The sequence below is a fragment of the Cannabis sativa genome, chromosome 4 (genome assembly GCF_029168945.1).
Source record: "Cannabis sativa cultivar Pink pepper isolate KNU-18-1 chromosome 4, ASM2916894v1, whole genome shotgun sequence".
Classification (NCBI taxonomy): Eukaryota; Viridiplantae; Streptophyta; class Magnoliopsida; order Rosales; family Cannabaceae; genus Cannabis; species Cannabis sativa.
Window position 1 is genome coordinate 65,842,770 of NC_083604.1, and position 16,437 is coordinate 65,859,206.

Below are 16,437 nucleotides of genomic sequence, written 5' to 3' on the forward strand. Positions count from 1 at the left end.
CAACCGTAAAAACTTAACACATAACACAATACACAATATAAAACTTACACAGTATTTTTTTTTAAAAAAAAAAACAAAAAAAAGTAACAAAATTGGAAATTTCACTGTGTAAAAACCCCAATAAATAAAAACATAAAATTATTGCATTTTTATTGTGCAAAGTACAGCTGGGGACAAGCAAAGCCCAAAGGTCCTTAGGAATCTTCAATCTTGAACACAAATTTTATGCAGCAATTAATAGTAGTGGTGGCTTTTCAACTGTATATTAGTTCAATGTCAATCTCTAAGTATCAAAATTATATATCTATGTATATGTACAACATGAAGGTTAGATAACTTGTCCTATTCCTTATTCTTTGACAAACTAAACACACTATATAGAAATAGAAGAAAATAGAGACTTCTTACTTACTACTCTCTATTCATTTGTATTCTTTTCAAATTTAGACTAATATGTGTCACAATTTGATACCAAACAAATACTCTACAAATTAAGGAAAGCCATCCTGTAAAAGTTAATCTTATCTTTAAAGTTACTACTCTATTATGCCAAGTGCCACCTTCATGAGCTGTACACACATTGTATTATGTTACATCCATCAACAGTAATAATATAAAATGCACAAAGTCACAAAACTAATACCTTTTATACCATTAAAAAACAATAATTATTAAAACTTTAATCAATTAAAACTGATTAGCTATTTTCAAGAGATAATGAGAATTACATTATCAGAAGGAATTCTGTAAAAATATATGCTATAGTTCTATATATAATTTTATGATTTGTTATCAAGTTAGCATTAGCACTAAATATGCTATATTATTTGATAAATCACAAGAAAAAGAATGAAAAACTGTTTTATTCAACTATTATTAGATTTACATCAGACTCATCTACATAAAAATCAATACACGTGTCGACAGCAAAACAAATGAATCATAGAGCGTAGTCTTCCCCATCCCAAAATTCCACCTCTCCACTCAAATCATTCAAGCCCAAATAATGTAGAAGAAATAGAATGAACAAACACAACAGAGAAAGTAAAAAAAAAATGAAAAAGAGAATAATAATTAACCCCGAAAAAAAAATAGACAAATAAAATAAATAGATCTCAACCGTCCAATCCCATCATAGATCTAAACGCCAATAAATCTCTCACGTGGAAGAAATCCATTCTAAGCCAAAGCAACAGCAACGAATGTACCGGCAAGAGCGGTACCAACGAGAACGGCTCGGCTAGCCCAGGTAGAAGCGGCGTTGGGTGAGTCGGAAGCTGGAGAGTCAGCAGAGGGAGCACCGGCTGGTGAGCCGGAAGGAGTGGGAGCTGATGGTGAAGAAGCGTCGGGACCAGGAGATGAAGCTGGTGAGTTGGAGCTGGGGGCTGGAGCAGCCGAGCTGGGAGTTGGGGCAGCGGTTGGGGTTGGGGCTGGGGTTGGGGCAGGTGGTGAGGCAACTGGTGCTGGTGGAGGTGAGGCGGTGGGTGGTGAAGCAGTGGGTGGGGTGGCGGTGGGAGGAGTTGCGGTGGGGGGTGTGGCTGTTGGTGGTGTGGCGGTTGGTGGTGAGGCTGTTGGTGGTGATGATGGGGCTTGGGCCATGCATGAGGTGGCCAATAGAGCCAAGATGATGAAAACTCGAAGCCCAGATGAACCCATTTTCGTATGAGAAAACAGAGAAAGAAAACACAGAGGGGAGAGAGAGAGATGTAAGGGAGAGTTGTGCTTAGACAGAGAGAGTTAGAGCTTGAGTTGTGAGTTGTGAGTGGAAAAGAGAAGAATGAGAATATAAAAAGGGGAGGAAGAAAGTGGAGAGCTGAACAAAGACAGCGCTTAATCAATAATAATGCTTGAGATTCCTCGAATCGTTTAATAAATATATAGAGATATTATTATTATTATTATTATTATTATATTTTCGTATACTTGTAGTCACGTATGAATTATATATATACATGTACAACTATTAATGTGCTAATATTTAGCAAAAAAAAAACTATAATTGTGCTAATGGCGGTGTGAATAATTGGTCAGCCTTCTATACCCTCTAATTTCGTAGAATTTTCTTCTAATAATCAGATAAGGGGAGGCGCACCTAATTGCGATGTGACATTGCTACACGTGTACAAATAGGGTCATTTTGGGATCTGGATACGGGTTGAGGAGAATGAAATTACAAATAAGGACATTTGAGTTGGACATGTGTCGGTCACTGGGAAGGTAGTTAGTAAAACGTCCTTATCCGAAGCCACCGGGCGTTTAGGTTTTCGGCGTTATATAATATTGTCTGTAAAGAAGCGTCGAAGCTTTCACAAGTCTGTATTGCGCGTTAACCTTTTCAACAACTCCGAATCCCTTGATTTTACCAAATTACCCCGCTAATTTTTGAAAAAATAACTAAACTCCGCACAAAAAATATGATGTACGAACTAACCTGACCGTGGTATACTTCCGTTTTGACACGCGGCATGATATCATTGGCTGACATTGTTCTGATTACAAAATTGCCAAGTCAAAAATTCAAGTTTAGTACACGTGGCGTTTCGTACAGCTCTGATTAAGACGTCATACGAGAAACTTCTTGGTAGTCTTTTTTAACATTATTTTATTTTATTTGTTACAATATTTTAATTAGCTGTGTGATTAGCCAGCCTTATTAAACACATATAAATAAAAATATATTAATAATGTAACCGTTGTAAATGGGAAACAACTAACATGTTCATATGGACTGATTAAAATGTGTATTGATAATAATTTTATTGGCTTTAATAAAATCTCATTGTCTTTCTTGTCGTGACCTAGCTCAGCCCTGAAGGTGTATGGAAAACCACATAAAACTGCATTTGTATGAAGACACGTGTCATAAAACAATTGTCAGGTACACGTGGCGTAAAGGGGGTGACAGTGGTGCTTATTCTCTGTTATAGGAATTAGGAAATAGCAAATTGATTTAGTTTATCAAAGTGTTGGTTGTTTATATAGATATAGTATATAAACATATAGATATATAGATATATTATTAGTAGAATGAATGAATAGGAGCTGGCAAAAGCTGGCAAAGAAAAGATGGTTAGATAGAAGAGGGTCGTGTGTGCATGTGCAACTCACATAATAATTATGATTATTTTTGTAGTTGGCCCGCATAATGGTGTTATGCTCCAAAAAGTTGAAAAATTTTGTATTTGTAGATTGACATATAATGTAGTGTTTTTTATTTATAGTGCACCCCATATTGTTGTTTTCATTTGTTTTACTTTGTCTTCTATTATTATTTATTTTTCTCTATCTCCTTTTCATATTGTCATTAAAAGAACATATAAAATTAATGAATAGCAATTTATAAAAACTAAAACACTATGATCTCATTGGTTATGAAAGCAATAACTCACCATAATGATCTAGTCTCCGAATATTTGTATTTTGGTATATTCTAAATTTTATTCATTGAAATAGAAAGGGCATTTTGATGGGATAATTGCAAAATTACATTAGTATTTTAAGATAACTTATTATTCCACCCAAGTTATATCATAAATATATATATATAAATATATATATAATTATGTTATGATGATAACTTCTTTTGTTGCACATGAATCAGATCCATGCCATTTGGGTGGGTATCTATAACCCACAAGAAACTTATATAGTACAAAGTGTTTTGAAACTTTGTTCAAGAATAAAAAATACGATTAAAAAATATTTTATCTTAATAAATGTTAGATTTAAAAATTAATTTTCTAGAATCACAATTAAATTTTATTAAATTATTTATTATTTCTATAAATAAATATATTTAAAAGATTTTAAAATTTTCATTTATTATTGGATAATTTATATTTAGAATCATAATTAAATTTTATTAAATTAGTTATTCTTACCATAAATATTTTTTAAAATTTTAATTAGGTTTTTGACTTTTAAAATTCATAAAAGTTTTTAAAATACATAACAATTATATATATATATCTTTTGTTAAATAGAGCTATATAAAAAAAATTATTAATTTAACAATATTTTTTTATTAAAATTAACCATTAAAACTAACACGGTTAAATTAATTAATTATTAAATTTTTTAAAAAATAATTTTAAATATTTAAATTTAATTTATGTATAAAAATATAACATAGATAATTATTTAAAAGTATAAAAAATAACAGTTTTTTTATATATAAACCTTAATTTAAATTTTAATTAATTAATCACATTTTATAATAAATTTATTTGATTCAAAAAAATATATATTTATTGTTTAACAAAATTAGTTAGATATATTTTTTTATAAAAGAATTAGATTAAATTTAATATATTTAAAAATATAATTGAATTGTATCTGATTTAATTTTTATTATACACAATTGCACATTATTAATACCTACTATATATATAAATATATTTACAGATCGATTCCTTAAATATATATACATATTTTTGTAGATGCTAATGTTATTGTTATCTCTAATAAGTAATTTTTATTTTTTTTTAATGTTTTTTTATTAATATGGTGGTTTGGTTACATACAACTCCCACTCTTTTTTATTTTTTTTTTATTTTGAATACTTGCGTAATTATATTAAGTGTCAAAGAAGTTAGACCTCGTGGTCATTATAAATTAAACTAACTACCATACCAGTCACATTATAGCTGAAAGCTCATTTAGCTACATTATGAGCAACAAAGTTACAAAATTTGAAAATAAACGAAAAATTACAACTAGTTAATAGGTTTGAGAGCATTTTACATTGAAGCATATAATTATTAATACCCCAAACAGAAGAAGTTCCCTTCAGAGTATTGATCCCCATTTCAGAGTCGCTCTCTATAATCACAAAAGAATGCTTTTGATGTATCGCTAATTTCAGGGCTAACAGACATGCTACAGCTTCTCCAATGAGAGGGTCAGAGAAGTTGAGAATATTGCTAGCCACCCCCAAAATCGACTCCTTATGATCTCTTGCCAAGGCCACCACACACATTGAGCCGCTACCAACTTTAACGTCACAGTTGATTTTGACCCAATCGTCCGGTGAGGGGAACCAAGTAGGAGGCGTGATAAGCATCGGCGTAAGAAACGAACAAGGGCCAAAATCTGCATAACATGTAGAAATATAGTCAATACAGTGCTTAATGTTACATATATAATTATTAGTATGAACCTTATCGTTCTGGGTTTTCAAATAGTGTCCACTATAATTGAAGCATACAAAAACACTTCTTTAACCTCCACTCCTTTTTCCTTCATGCTCCATAAGAATTTGACCCAATCTCACATTCAAGCCCCAGACTCTGGCACTGGCATCACGCCCAGGGGGAGAACCTTCAAAGGTGAAAAGCAAAGTTACAATAAAGGAAGAGATGTTCCATAGTTTGCTCTTCCTAAGTGCAAAAGGGGAAAGACACATCCTCAATCTGTATTCTTCTATCCAGAGCTGACCTGATCGTTAAGGCGTTTGAGAGAATACTCCACCAAAAAAGCTTATGGCGTTCCAAGATTCTAGAATTCCAAAGTTTGTTCAAAAGAGCGGGAGCCACCGTGGTAGGTGGTGCTCTTGTCAAGGCCTGAGCAAGACATGCTTAGTCCAAATTCATTTATCACTGCCTTGGCCCCTGGCCTACCCCCTTTGAGGATATTGTCGGTTTTCTTTGGGTTAAACAGGAAGTTGAGCTTGGAGACATCCCAATTCCATTATCAGTAAGTAGGTCCGCAACTTTCTCCTAACTCTCGGGACGACCCTTTTTAGGATGGGGATGAAAATCATGACCATGAATTACCCACGGATCATCCTAGATATCTGTATCTTTTCCATCTGAAATGAGCTTACATGCTCCTTCCTTAATTATTTCTTTGGACTTGACAATATTCTTCCAGAACCACGAGTTTGAATTCTTATACAAACACTTCAAGAAAGGTCTACGTTTAAGGTACTTAGCACTCAAAACTTTACAACACAACGAATTATCCTTGGTAAGGAGGGCCCAACCTCATTTAGCTAGAAAATTATGATTCATTTTTGAGGTCCTTTGGAACCCAAGACCACCTCTAGACTTGGAGAGGCACAACTTATCCTAGGCCTTAAGATAGATGCCATGGTTTCCTTTTTTACAACTACACCAAAAATCTCTAACAATACCATCTATTTTAGCCGCAAATTTCTTGGACAACTTCGTCGTTTGCATGGTATACACACCACTGATTTAATCAAAGTAGCACGATCGGCTTTAGATAAGGATTTTAACTTCCACCCATGCAACTTTGAGACCAAGTTATCCATTATGAAATTTAAGTCTGCATCCTTCTTACGACTTCAGAGTAACGGGAGACCCAGGTAGTTAATGTTATTCACTACCGAGTTGAGCCCCGGAGCCTGTTTAATAATACGCTTCATCCCATCACTGGTATTTTTGCTAAAAGATGAATGTTTTCACTTTATTGATACGTTGACTCGACCAGACACAAAATTTCTCTAGGCACTGTCAAAATCTCGTAGCTTTCTCCATCGTGGCCCTACCCACAAAAATAAGATCATTGGCATAGAACAAATGGGAAATTTGAGGGCCATTCCGGCTCAACTTGATCCCTTTAATGCTACCCTTGTCTAGGGCATTCTCTAAGAGTTGCGAGAGAATTTCAGCGGCCCATATAAAAAGGTACGGGGAAAGGGGATCCCCTTCCCTAATACTGCACTCTAGATTAAGTCTACTCACCTTACCACCATTAAGGCAAATATTGAATGTTGTCGTAGAAATGCACTGACGGACCCACCCACAGAACTTTTTCGGAGCTTTGAAGCTGTGAAGCACGTGATTTATAAATTTCCAGATTAACTTATCATACGCTTTAACCAGATCAATTTTTATAACAAAGAAGCCCTCTTTTCCATTTTTGTGCTTAAATGAATGGATGATTTCCTGCACTAGCACATTGGTAGCATATATGGTAGTTTGTCTTATATAGTGGTTTGTTTAAACCATTTCTTGGGCTGATCCTAAGAATGGTGTAAGGTAGCAATGACACCCTCAACTCTAAGAATATCAAAGATAAGTTATTTCTTCATGAAAGTAATAATTTGATTTTTTTTCTAACAATGAAATTAAAATCTCTACTTTAATTTAATATTATCAGTAAGAAGTGTGTTAACTAAATTTTATATATTTATCTTTTATGTTTATTTTAATTCACTCTCTTGGTTATTCAAGGAATCCAAAGATTTCAATGAGAGAAGTTTTTATTACAATTCAATTTCTTAAAATTACTATATCATGAATTTTATTGAAAGGATGCATGATTGATGACTGCTTATAATGGGTGATTTTGTGTTACAAGTTTACTAACAGTCTTCCAAGTAAGGATTATGGACCCAAGATGTTGGACTACCTATCGTTGAAATCTTCTCAGTTTCGACGTTCTTTGTGTTGGCTTTAGAGTCATCCATAGTGTACCAGATTGAGATGGAGGTATCTTTTCAGGTATTAAAGTCTTATTGTCTAGTTTTTCGGGGACATCTCTCTCTTATATTAGGCACAATGGTAATGTTGTGGCACATGAATTGACTATGCATGCCCTTATGATAGACAATGAGTTTTTTGAATAATGAAAATCTCTCCATATTTTGTGTGATGACAATTCTTTGTTACCCTTAAAAATATATAGAAATATATAAGGGAATCATTTCTCCCATATACCATTTTTGAACCTTTTTTTTTTTTTTTCATTTTTACGGTATGGGTTGTTCAAATGGTTGCTATATGGATTTGAGTTACAATTTAAGTTGTTATGTTGGTTGTTACATGAATTTCCGTAAAAATATATATAAAAAAAACTGCTATAAAATATAAAAATAAAAAAACTTCATATATTTCCTCAAAAAAAACTTCATATTTATAATAATAAAATAAATTGTTTAAGAAACCTTAAAAAAAGTTCAAGAGAAGAGGTTAACTAATATAAGCTTTCACTTACAAACACATTTGGTCTTTTTTATATATACTAGGTGATTGTTACGTGCCAAGCCACGTAGTGTTAGTTTTATTTAATATTTTAGTTTTTTATTTTAATTAATAATTAAAATAGTATAATTATTTGAAGGATTTGTTTTATAAAAATAAAATATGTGTCAGTATATTTAGTAAGTAAAACATAGTTGTGTTATAATAATGTATGTTATTAATAGTAAAATGTACATTAATCTTCTAATTGAAAAAAATTCTATTATCTCATTTCATATTTAATAATAGCTACACAACTATATATTTATAGACTTTCACATTCTTTGCAAATTACTAATAAGCACCAATAATATTTTCATATTCTAATATTTTTCAACCTTCTCCTCTTGGTGGTAAAATTAAAAATAAAACTAAAAATAAGCACAATCATATAAGGTAAATACTAATTACAGCCCATTTCATCTTTTTTTTTTTTTAAGCCCAAGCCCAAAAATAAATAAAAAAATTATTAATATTCTCCCAAGATAAGATATGTGGCTAAGATGATTTTTTTAATTTAAAAAGAAATTATTAATATTTAAAATATTGTTTATTTAAAAGATTGTTTAATTTTTTGGGTTTAATTATTGGGTTTATTTTTTAACGGGAGATCAAACCTAATCGTTAAATTTAACAGAATATTCTTTTATTTTTAAGTATATTCTGTTAAACCAAGAAATGCCGTTAGATAGGCACTTTTAATATATAAAGATATATTTATAGTGTCTTCTAGTCATCGTTATTTTAGTATGTTATCAAACTCTAAGACCAAATCCAATCAAGTAATTTAAGTAAGTTATTAAAATTGGGAAAATAATGAATAACAATTTTAAATAATCAAATTATTAAATATGTTAATTACCCATGAATGAGTTTCATTTTCTTATATATATAGTTGAAAAAAAAAATCAATTTTTGAAAAATTTAATGTACCCTTTGAGCATCTCCAAGTGTTAAATTTATGTGTGGATCATGGATGGTATATTGAAGACAACATTTTGGTCTGTATTTAAGAATATTTTTAACTTGTCATTTTTATAAGTTGAAAACAATAAGAAATTTTGTTAACTGTTTTATAGTTGGTATAATTGGGTTATAAGAAAAACATTATAAATGACATTTTCTTTTTCCAACTAAAAAAGAAAAACTAGTAGTAGTAGATAAGAATATTTAGGCACACAGATTGAGTGAGACCCAAAACAAAGATGAGGTACTTGGTGACCAAAATAAAATCCAAAAGAACAGGTAATCTTGGAAAGAGCGTAGGAAGACATTAGGCTAAGTTTTCCTTTTCTTTTATTAATTACTACTCCCCAAAACTCTTTTTTAAAATCCTTGTAAATTGGGAAAGGGAAACAGAAACTCATTCCTTATAGTTTGGTCCCTCCGATAAGTCTTCCTAGAGAAAAGTTATTTATTTATTTTTCAAAACAACTGTGACCACGTGCATAGCCGTTGTGACAAATTGCCTAAATATTATTAATAATAATTACAATTATTATAGTTGTATTAGTCTACCTAAAAGTGACAAAAACTGTGGTCATATTTTGACAATTTCGACATACACTAAACTCTTCACTACTGCTTCAGAAAGTTTAGTGTTGGTAATATCTTATTAGAAGCTTTATCATGACGGGAAAATGATTTTGTCCTGTTATTGTACTTTTGCGGATTGTAATTCGTGATGTACGGCAGCCGTCAGATGAATGAGTTATTTGATTTGACGGCTGACATTGATCTAAGGGTAATTAGGGTTAAAAAGTAGAAATGTACCTTGACACTTATTTAATGTACCCTGAGATTCATCTAATGTATCATGAAATACATTCCGTGAAAGTACATCAGGGGACAAAATCATATCCTTATCATGATGCAAGAAGATTAGGTGTTTAAAATGAAAACTTCTAGGAGATCTATTGAGTTGTGGAGGATAATGATTACTGGGAATGACCAAGTAAAAGAAAAAAAACAAATATAAACCAATTAGATTTTTGCGTGTTGACTGAAGTTTTTTCTTTTACTACTCGGTCCTGATCAAGTAAGAAAAAAGTTTTAAATGACTAGCCAAACTTGAGCAAAACTATAGGATTACAATTACTTGTACTTGTAGGAACTATTCTGTTGTTTTTAATCTACAACGGAAATCAATAATAATTAATGTAAAGTAAAACAATATTGCAGGCATAGTGCACAAGCCACTCCTGTCATTATTTTTGGTGCAATTATAGGATCCGCGCGCATTTAACTCATTTATGGGCTATGTGGCATCTAGACTCTAGAGATTATATTAGTTTTAGTTTATTAATACTTTTAAATTATGAAAACAACTAATAAAACAATTAGGAAAAAACTATGTACAAAATTTCTTTTTATTTTATTTATCTATATAGAGTAGGGTGATAATTTGTGTTGGCGTGTTGTGTTCAGATAATACTGACCCAAACACAACCCGTGCACGAAAATTTTATAAAACACGGACACGAACACGACTACGACTTGATCATAATTCATGTCGTGTTAGTTAAAAAGAGAAGAAAATAATTGAATGCTCCTTTAATGACAAATATTTGATATTCTCAGCGATTGGTTTATACAATGTTAAATACTTCTATATATACAGAGTAAAAGCAAAGTATAAAGGGAATACGAAATTACAGCTGGAATATACAATCGTATAGAGTAAAATGTATAGCCGAAAATAGCTGTCACAATGGTACAAATATTCCCTCACAATGTTAGCTCTCATATTGATTGTCCTCATCAAATTTTGTTATGCAATTCTGTTATGGCAATTTTATCATTTTCAATACGCCCCTAAAGCTTTGCTGTATGGGGTGAGATACAACAAGCTTGTTCTTGAAATAATGAAATAGTGAGATGCTAAGAGATTTTTTAAGTATATCTAAGATTTGTTCTTGTGTTGGTATATATCTCACATCAACTTCCTTATTCAGAACCTTTTCTCTGATGAAGTGCGCGTCTATTTCGATGTGTTTAGTTCTGGGATAGAATACTAGATTTGATGCAAGTTGTCGTGCACAGCATTGTCACACCAAAGAACAGCTGGTTCATTGTATTTGATTCCAATTTTAGTAAGTAAAGATTGTAACCAAACCACATTAGTACAAGCTTGAGCAAAGCTCTATACTCTGCTTCGGTTCTTGATCGAGCAACGACCTTTTGTTTTCGAGAGCTCCAACTAACTAAATTATTGTCGAAGTAGATGAAAAAACCTATAGTTGATTTTCTGTCATCTAACGAGCTTTCCCAATCTGAATCACAATAGCCTTTAATGATAAGTTTGGCTGCTTTGGTGAATGTAATTTCCTCTCCAATTGAACCAGCAAGATACCTTAAGATTTTCTTGCAAGCACTCCAATGATTTTGAGTAGGTACTTGAAGAAATTGGCTTAACTTGTTAACTGAATAAGCGATGTTGGGCCGGCTAAGGGTGAGGTATTGAAGAGCCCCTATGACACTTTGAAAGATGGTTGGGTGCTTAAACTCGGCACTATCTTGCAGGCTGAGTTTATTGCTTTGTTTTATGGGAGTGGGACATGGTTTGGCGTTGATCATGTTTATTTTCTTGAGAAGGTCAATTGTATATTTAGTTTGAGATAAGTTTAATGCATCATGCCCCCTACTGATCTCAAAGCCAAAAAGTAGGTAACAGATCAGAGAGATTTGAGGGCAAAAAGACTTTAAAGCTTGGCAATGATGGTGGTAACTTGAGAGGCATTGTTTCCTGTTAGAAGAATATCATCAACGTAAACTAAGACAAAAAGCAAAGCATCACCATTGTTATAAAAGAACAAGGAAGTGTCAATAGAGGAGTTTCGAAAGCCAAAGGCAAGAAGAGAACTTTTGAGCTTATCAAACCATGCACGAGGAGCTTGTTTTTAACCATAGAGGGCTTGTTGAGCTTGCAAACAGTCGTGGGATTAGTGGAATCAATAAAACCAACAGGTTGTTCCATGTAAACTTCTTCGTGAAGAGTACCATTGAGAGTTGCATTGTTGATACCTATTTGTTGAATATCCCAATTATGTGTGACAGCAAAGGAGAGTATGACACGAATGGTGAAAGGCTTGACTACAGGACTAAAGGTTTCAAAAAAATTGATCCCTGACTATTATTGAAATTGTTTAATCACAAGACATGCTTTAAATTGACTAATGGAGCCATCAAAATTGTATTTGATGCGATACAACCACTTCTTGTCAACAATATGCATGTTTGGTTGGCGGGGTACAAGACTACAAGTGTCCATGTGTTGTTATTTTTTAGGGCAATATATTCATCATCCATTACAGCAAGCCAGTGAGGAAATTTAAGTGTTTGAGCAAGACATTCTAATATACGGTTAATTGGTATGTTGTGGTCAGCAATAGTAAGGAAGATTTTGGGTTTGAAGATGCCGACTTTTGAGCAAGTTATCATGGGGTGACGGGAAAGTTGAGGAGATGGAGGAATGGGTGAGGGAAGTGGGGAGGTGGAGCTATTATGAGGAACTGGTGAGGTTAAGAAAGGCAAGACAATTTCAAGTGGTAAAGTGGAATAAGATTCTACTGAATTTGGAGTTTTGCCTTGACTATTTGAGGATGATGATGGCATGGGAATTGCTGAATCATGGCCAGTAGCAACTTCAGAATTATTGACTTCATCTTGATCTTACACAGCTGTATGGGATTGAAGTGGAGCACGTACGTTAATATTAGATTTAAGGACTTTTATCTAATTTTAGTAAAAAAAATTTAACATGAATGAAAGTTCAGGGGCATGATTTAGTACATATCAAAGTTTGAGGGGCATGATTTGGTAGATATCAAAGTTTAAAGAGCATGGTTTAGTACATAAACAATCACTGAAACGGTAAAATTGAATGAAATTAGACAAAAATTCTTAAGTCTAATAATCTCAATAGTTCAGGTAAAATTTTTAACGGCAAAAAAAGTTTAAAGAGCATGATTTAGTATATCTCAAAATTCGGAAAAAACAATTACTAATTAACAAACACATTTTGTGAACCTAAAATTCAATTTAATTATATCCAGATTTGACAAGTGTATGTATGAAATTGATTTTGGATAAAACTGACATAAAGCAGTAATGATATTGGCAATCTAAAATACTCTAAATACTTATATGCACGTAAGATTCTTTATTTCTCTCTCATTCTCTTCTGTTTGTTTCATGGATTTATGCAAGTAACATTTGGGTGGTGGTTGATATTTTTTGTGATATTGTCCAGGTAGTAGTGTAGTGGTGGTAGTTGATATTGTTTAGGTGGCGGTGGTGGCTTGTTATGAAGAGCACAAACAGATGAAGAGAGAAGAACAAAAAAAATCAAAGATTTTTTATTATTATTATTTTAATGATTAATAATTTTTTATATTTTAAAATTACTTTTATAATATTTAAACAATTAATTACGGCCTTTACAGTACACTACTACTATTGTACACTACAAACTGTAACTGTTGACATGTCTATAATATATATGGAATCTATAATGTATTTTGAGTACTCCCAACAAATGTAAAGTTTGGAGAGTTTCCCCTCCAAAAAAAAAATGTGGGGTTAAACACACCATTAAGTAAAGTTTCAGTAATTTTGCTGTAAATTTTCCTTTTTTTTTTCCTGTCATATTATGGCAATTTGTAACACAAATAAGTCCAAAGACTCCAAAACAATATTTTTTCATACTTGTGCCAGCTTTTTGCTTTGTCAAAAATTCAGTTGTATTTACTGCTCAATTCCCAATCCTATTCTCCTATCTCCAACACTAACGTAGAGTATAATGTCAGATTGTCCTAAACATATTGGTTACAAGTCCAAGTAAACAAAATCCGATTTATGTTTGTGTTCCACTTTTTTCCTATCTCATTCATCTCCAATAATAATACAACCCAACTCTAGCAGATATATTTTGTGGAAAAAAAAAATTATGCAAGTAAATAAACTACTCCAATAGTTGTGGTGGAAGTTTTTTTTTTTTTTAAGATATGTAAAATTAGAATAAAAGACCACATTCTCATTTGCCTAAAATTCAGAATGTTGTTAAACTCTGCTGTTAGCATTGCCACATTTGGTGTTTTTATTAGAATCTAGACTATGCTATGTTAGGCGAACTAGACAAAATACAATGCAGAAGAAGCAACCTGATGTAAATATCAAAATTTTGCAAAATGATTATATTAGAAGATCGCATTGCCATGTCTCAAAGCACAATGCAAAAGCAAACAAGTTGAAAGAATTTGGTGAATATTAGTGTTAAGCAAAAATTTCACATTTAGAATATTAAAAATAAATGCAAAACACAATTTCACCTATGCCAAAATTATAGCATAAGAGTTTATTAACTTAAGTTCGACCCATCCAAGATTATAAGAATAATCTCTTAATTACAATCCTTTTATTTAAAGGAAATACCCTTTGATTCCAATTACAATGACATTAAATAATTAAAATAAATTTGGGAAATTTGGGGTAAATTTGGAATTGCGGCTGAACTCAGTCGATTTAATTAACCGAGCTGCCTACATACCTTCTTTGTGAAGGATCAAGCCACTTGTAGTTCAGAATGCGGTATTTTAGAATTTGGATATAAGGATTCCGGTAGATGACCATTTTCAGGAATCCTTTGCTATTTTTGAAAATTTGGAAAAATTCTTAGGTGTATGACCTTTTATGGAATTTTAAGATTTGTATTTTTTTCATACCATTTTGCGGTATTGGCGACTGCACTTAGTCTTAGCAACTAAGTTGCCTACGTATCCTTTTGTAGGAATCAAGTCAAACGTAGTTCCGAATTTTAATTTTTTATGAGGTGAATGACCTCTCTTTTGGAATGCCATTTAATTTGTATGGCTTTGAATTTTAGTGCACTTTTTTAATTTTTTAGGTAAAATTACCATTTTTGAGATTTTTGTGAGGTTAATGACCTCTTTGAAATTTGGTGAGGTAAGTGACCTCTTTAATATTCCAATATTAATTTTGGTGAGCTCATTTGGAATTTTGTGCCATTTTGTATGGCTTTGGAATTTTACCATTTTTTGTGATGAATTTGAGATTTGAGATCTTTTTATTATATTTTATAAATAAAAAGATTATTTGGCTGATATTTTAATTAATTTAATATAATTTCCAAAATTAGAAAAAGAAATAATTAAATTAATTATCTTTTTTTACACCTGCCATTTAAATTTAAAAATCGTAATTTTTAAATTTGAGATATGATCTATTGCTTAGATATATATCTCTATATAAACTTTACTGCTGCCCACTGAAGCATCCTTAAAAAAATTAGATTCCTCAATAATATTATATTATTTTTTTTACTTCATGTTGATCAATTTTCTTTGAGTATACTCAAGCGTTGGACTTTTAGCAGCATTCTGTGTTCTCTTTCTTTTTCCGAAGACTTCTCGGTTGTTGTGGTAATATACCGCAATTTAGGTGAGTGATTATAATCTTCCCATTTGTTCATACTAATTGTATATACATTTTGAATCAGATTTTTTTATATATGTATGTGCCTTGTATGTATTATTTTTACTCAGCAGTATATACATATCTTTCGTCTCTTCCTTTTTTGTAATCATTAGGATGATATGGCATATTTTTAAATTTAAGAAAATCCTTTGTTTTCTTTGGCCACGTGAGAGCCATGAAGTGTAATATATATGTATATATATACTTAACAGAAAACTTTTAGTATTTATACATATAAATATACTATACATATATATATAACTGAACTGACGTATATACATATATATATATACACATATTACTTTTACTGATTCATACATATATAATAGCGAACCATCAAATCAGATTTTTTTGATGAAAAATCATGTCTTTTGGTATACTATTATTATAGCAGGTTTGTTTTCACAATCACTCTCGAGTAGTCGTATATCACTTTAACACACCACTCGGCCCACATATCATCGTAACTAATTTATATGTATATATAATTTCAGATGATCCAACAGAAAGATGATATTTCGACTGCAATTTTTTTATACCATTCGAGTAGTATATTTTATATTTTATACATTTCAGATACAAGTCATATCAAATTTTATATATACTTTCGATGGTGTCTTTTTTTCTTTGAATGGGAGGATTTTTTTATAAAAATATCCAATTTTTTTAGTGGAATGAGAGCATTCCATGGATGAGAGCATCCAATTTTTTAGTGGAATGAGGGCATTCCATGGATGAGAGCATCCAATTTTTTAGTGGAATGAGGGCATTCCATGGATGAGGGCATCCATAAATTTAATGGAATGAGGGCATTCCATAAATTTAATTTTAGTGGAATAAGAGTATTCCAGAGATGAAAGCATCCAAATTTTTAGTGGAATGAGGGCATCCCATGGATGAGGGCATCCATTTTCATTTATGGAATGAGGGCATTCCATAAATGAATAGAGAAACA

The 16,437-nt window shown here is 31.7% G+C and overlaps 1 protein-coding gene across 1 annotated transcript; it reads right to left on the bottom strand.

Moving 5' to 3' along the window:
• Positions 1 to 845: 845 nt before the first annotated feature.
• LOC133037308 (classical arabinogalactan protein 9-like) lies at positions 846 to 2,038 on the bottom strand. Its single transcript, XM_061114322.1, has one exon. It carries the CDS (start codon positions 1,654 to 1,656, stop codon positions 1,180 to 1,182), a length of 477 nt encoding a protein of 158 aa, XP_060970305.1. The 5' UTR covers positions 1,657 to 2,038; the 3' UTR covers positions 846 to 1,179.
• Positions 2,039 to 16,437: the final 14,399 nt, after the last annotated feature.

Bases quoted from the DNA above. Each gene is read 5' to 3' on its own strand.
- LOC133037308 (XM_061114322.1), bottom strand. From the start codon at position 1,656: ATGGGTTCATCTGGGCTTCGAGTTTTCATCATCTTGGCTCTATTGGCC.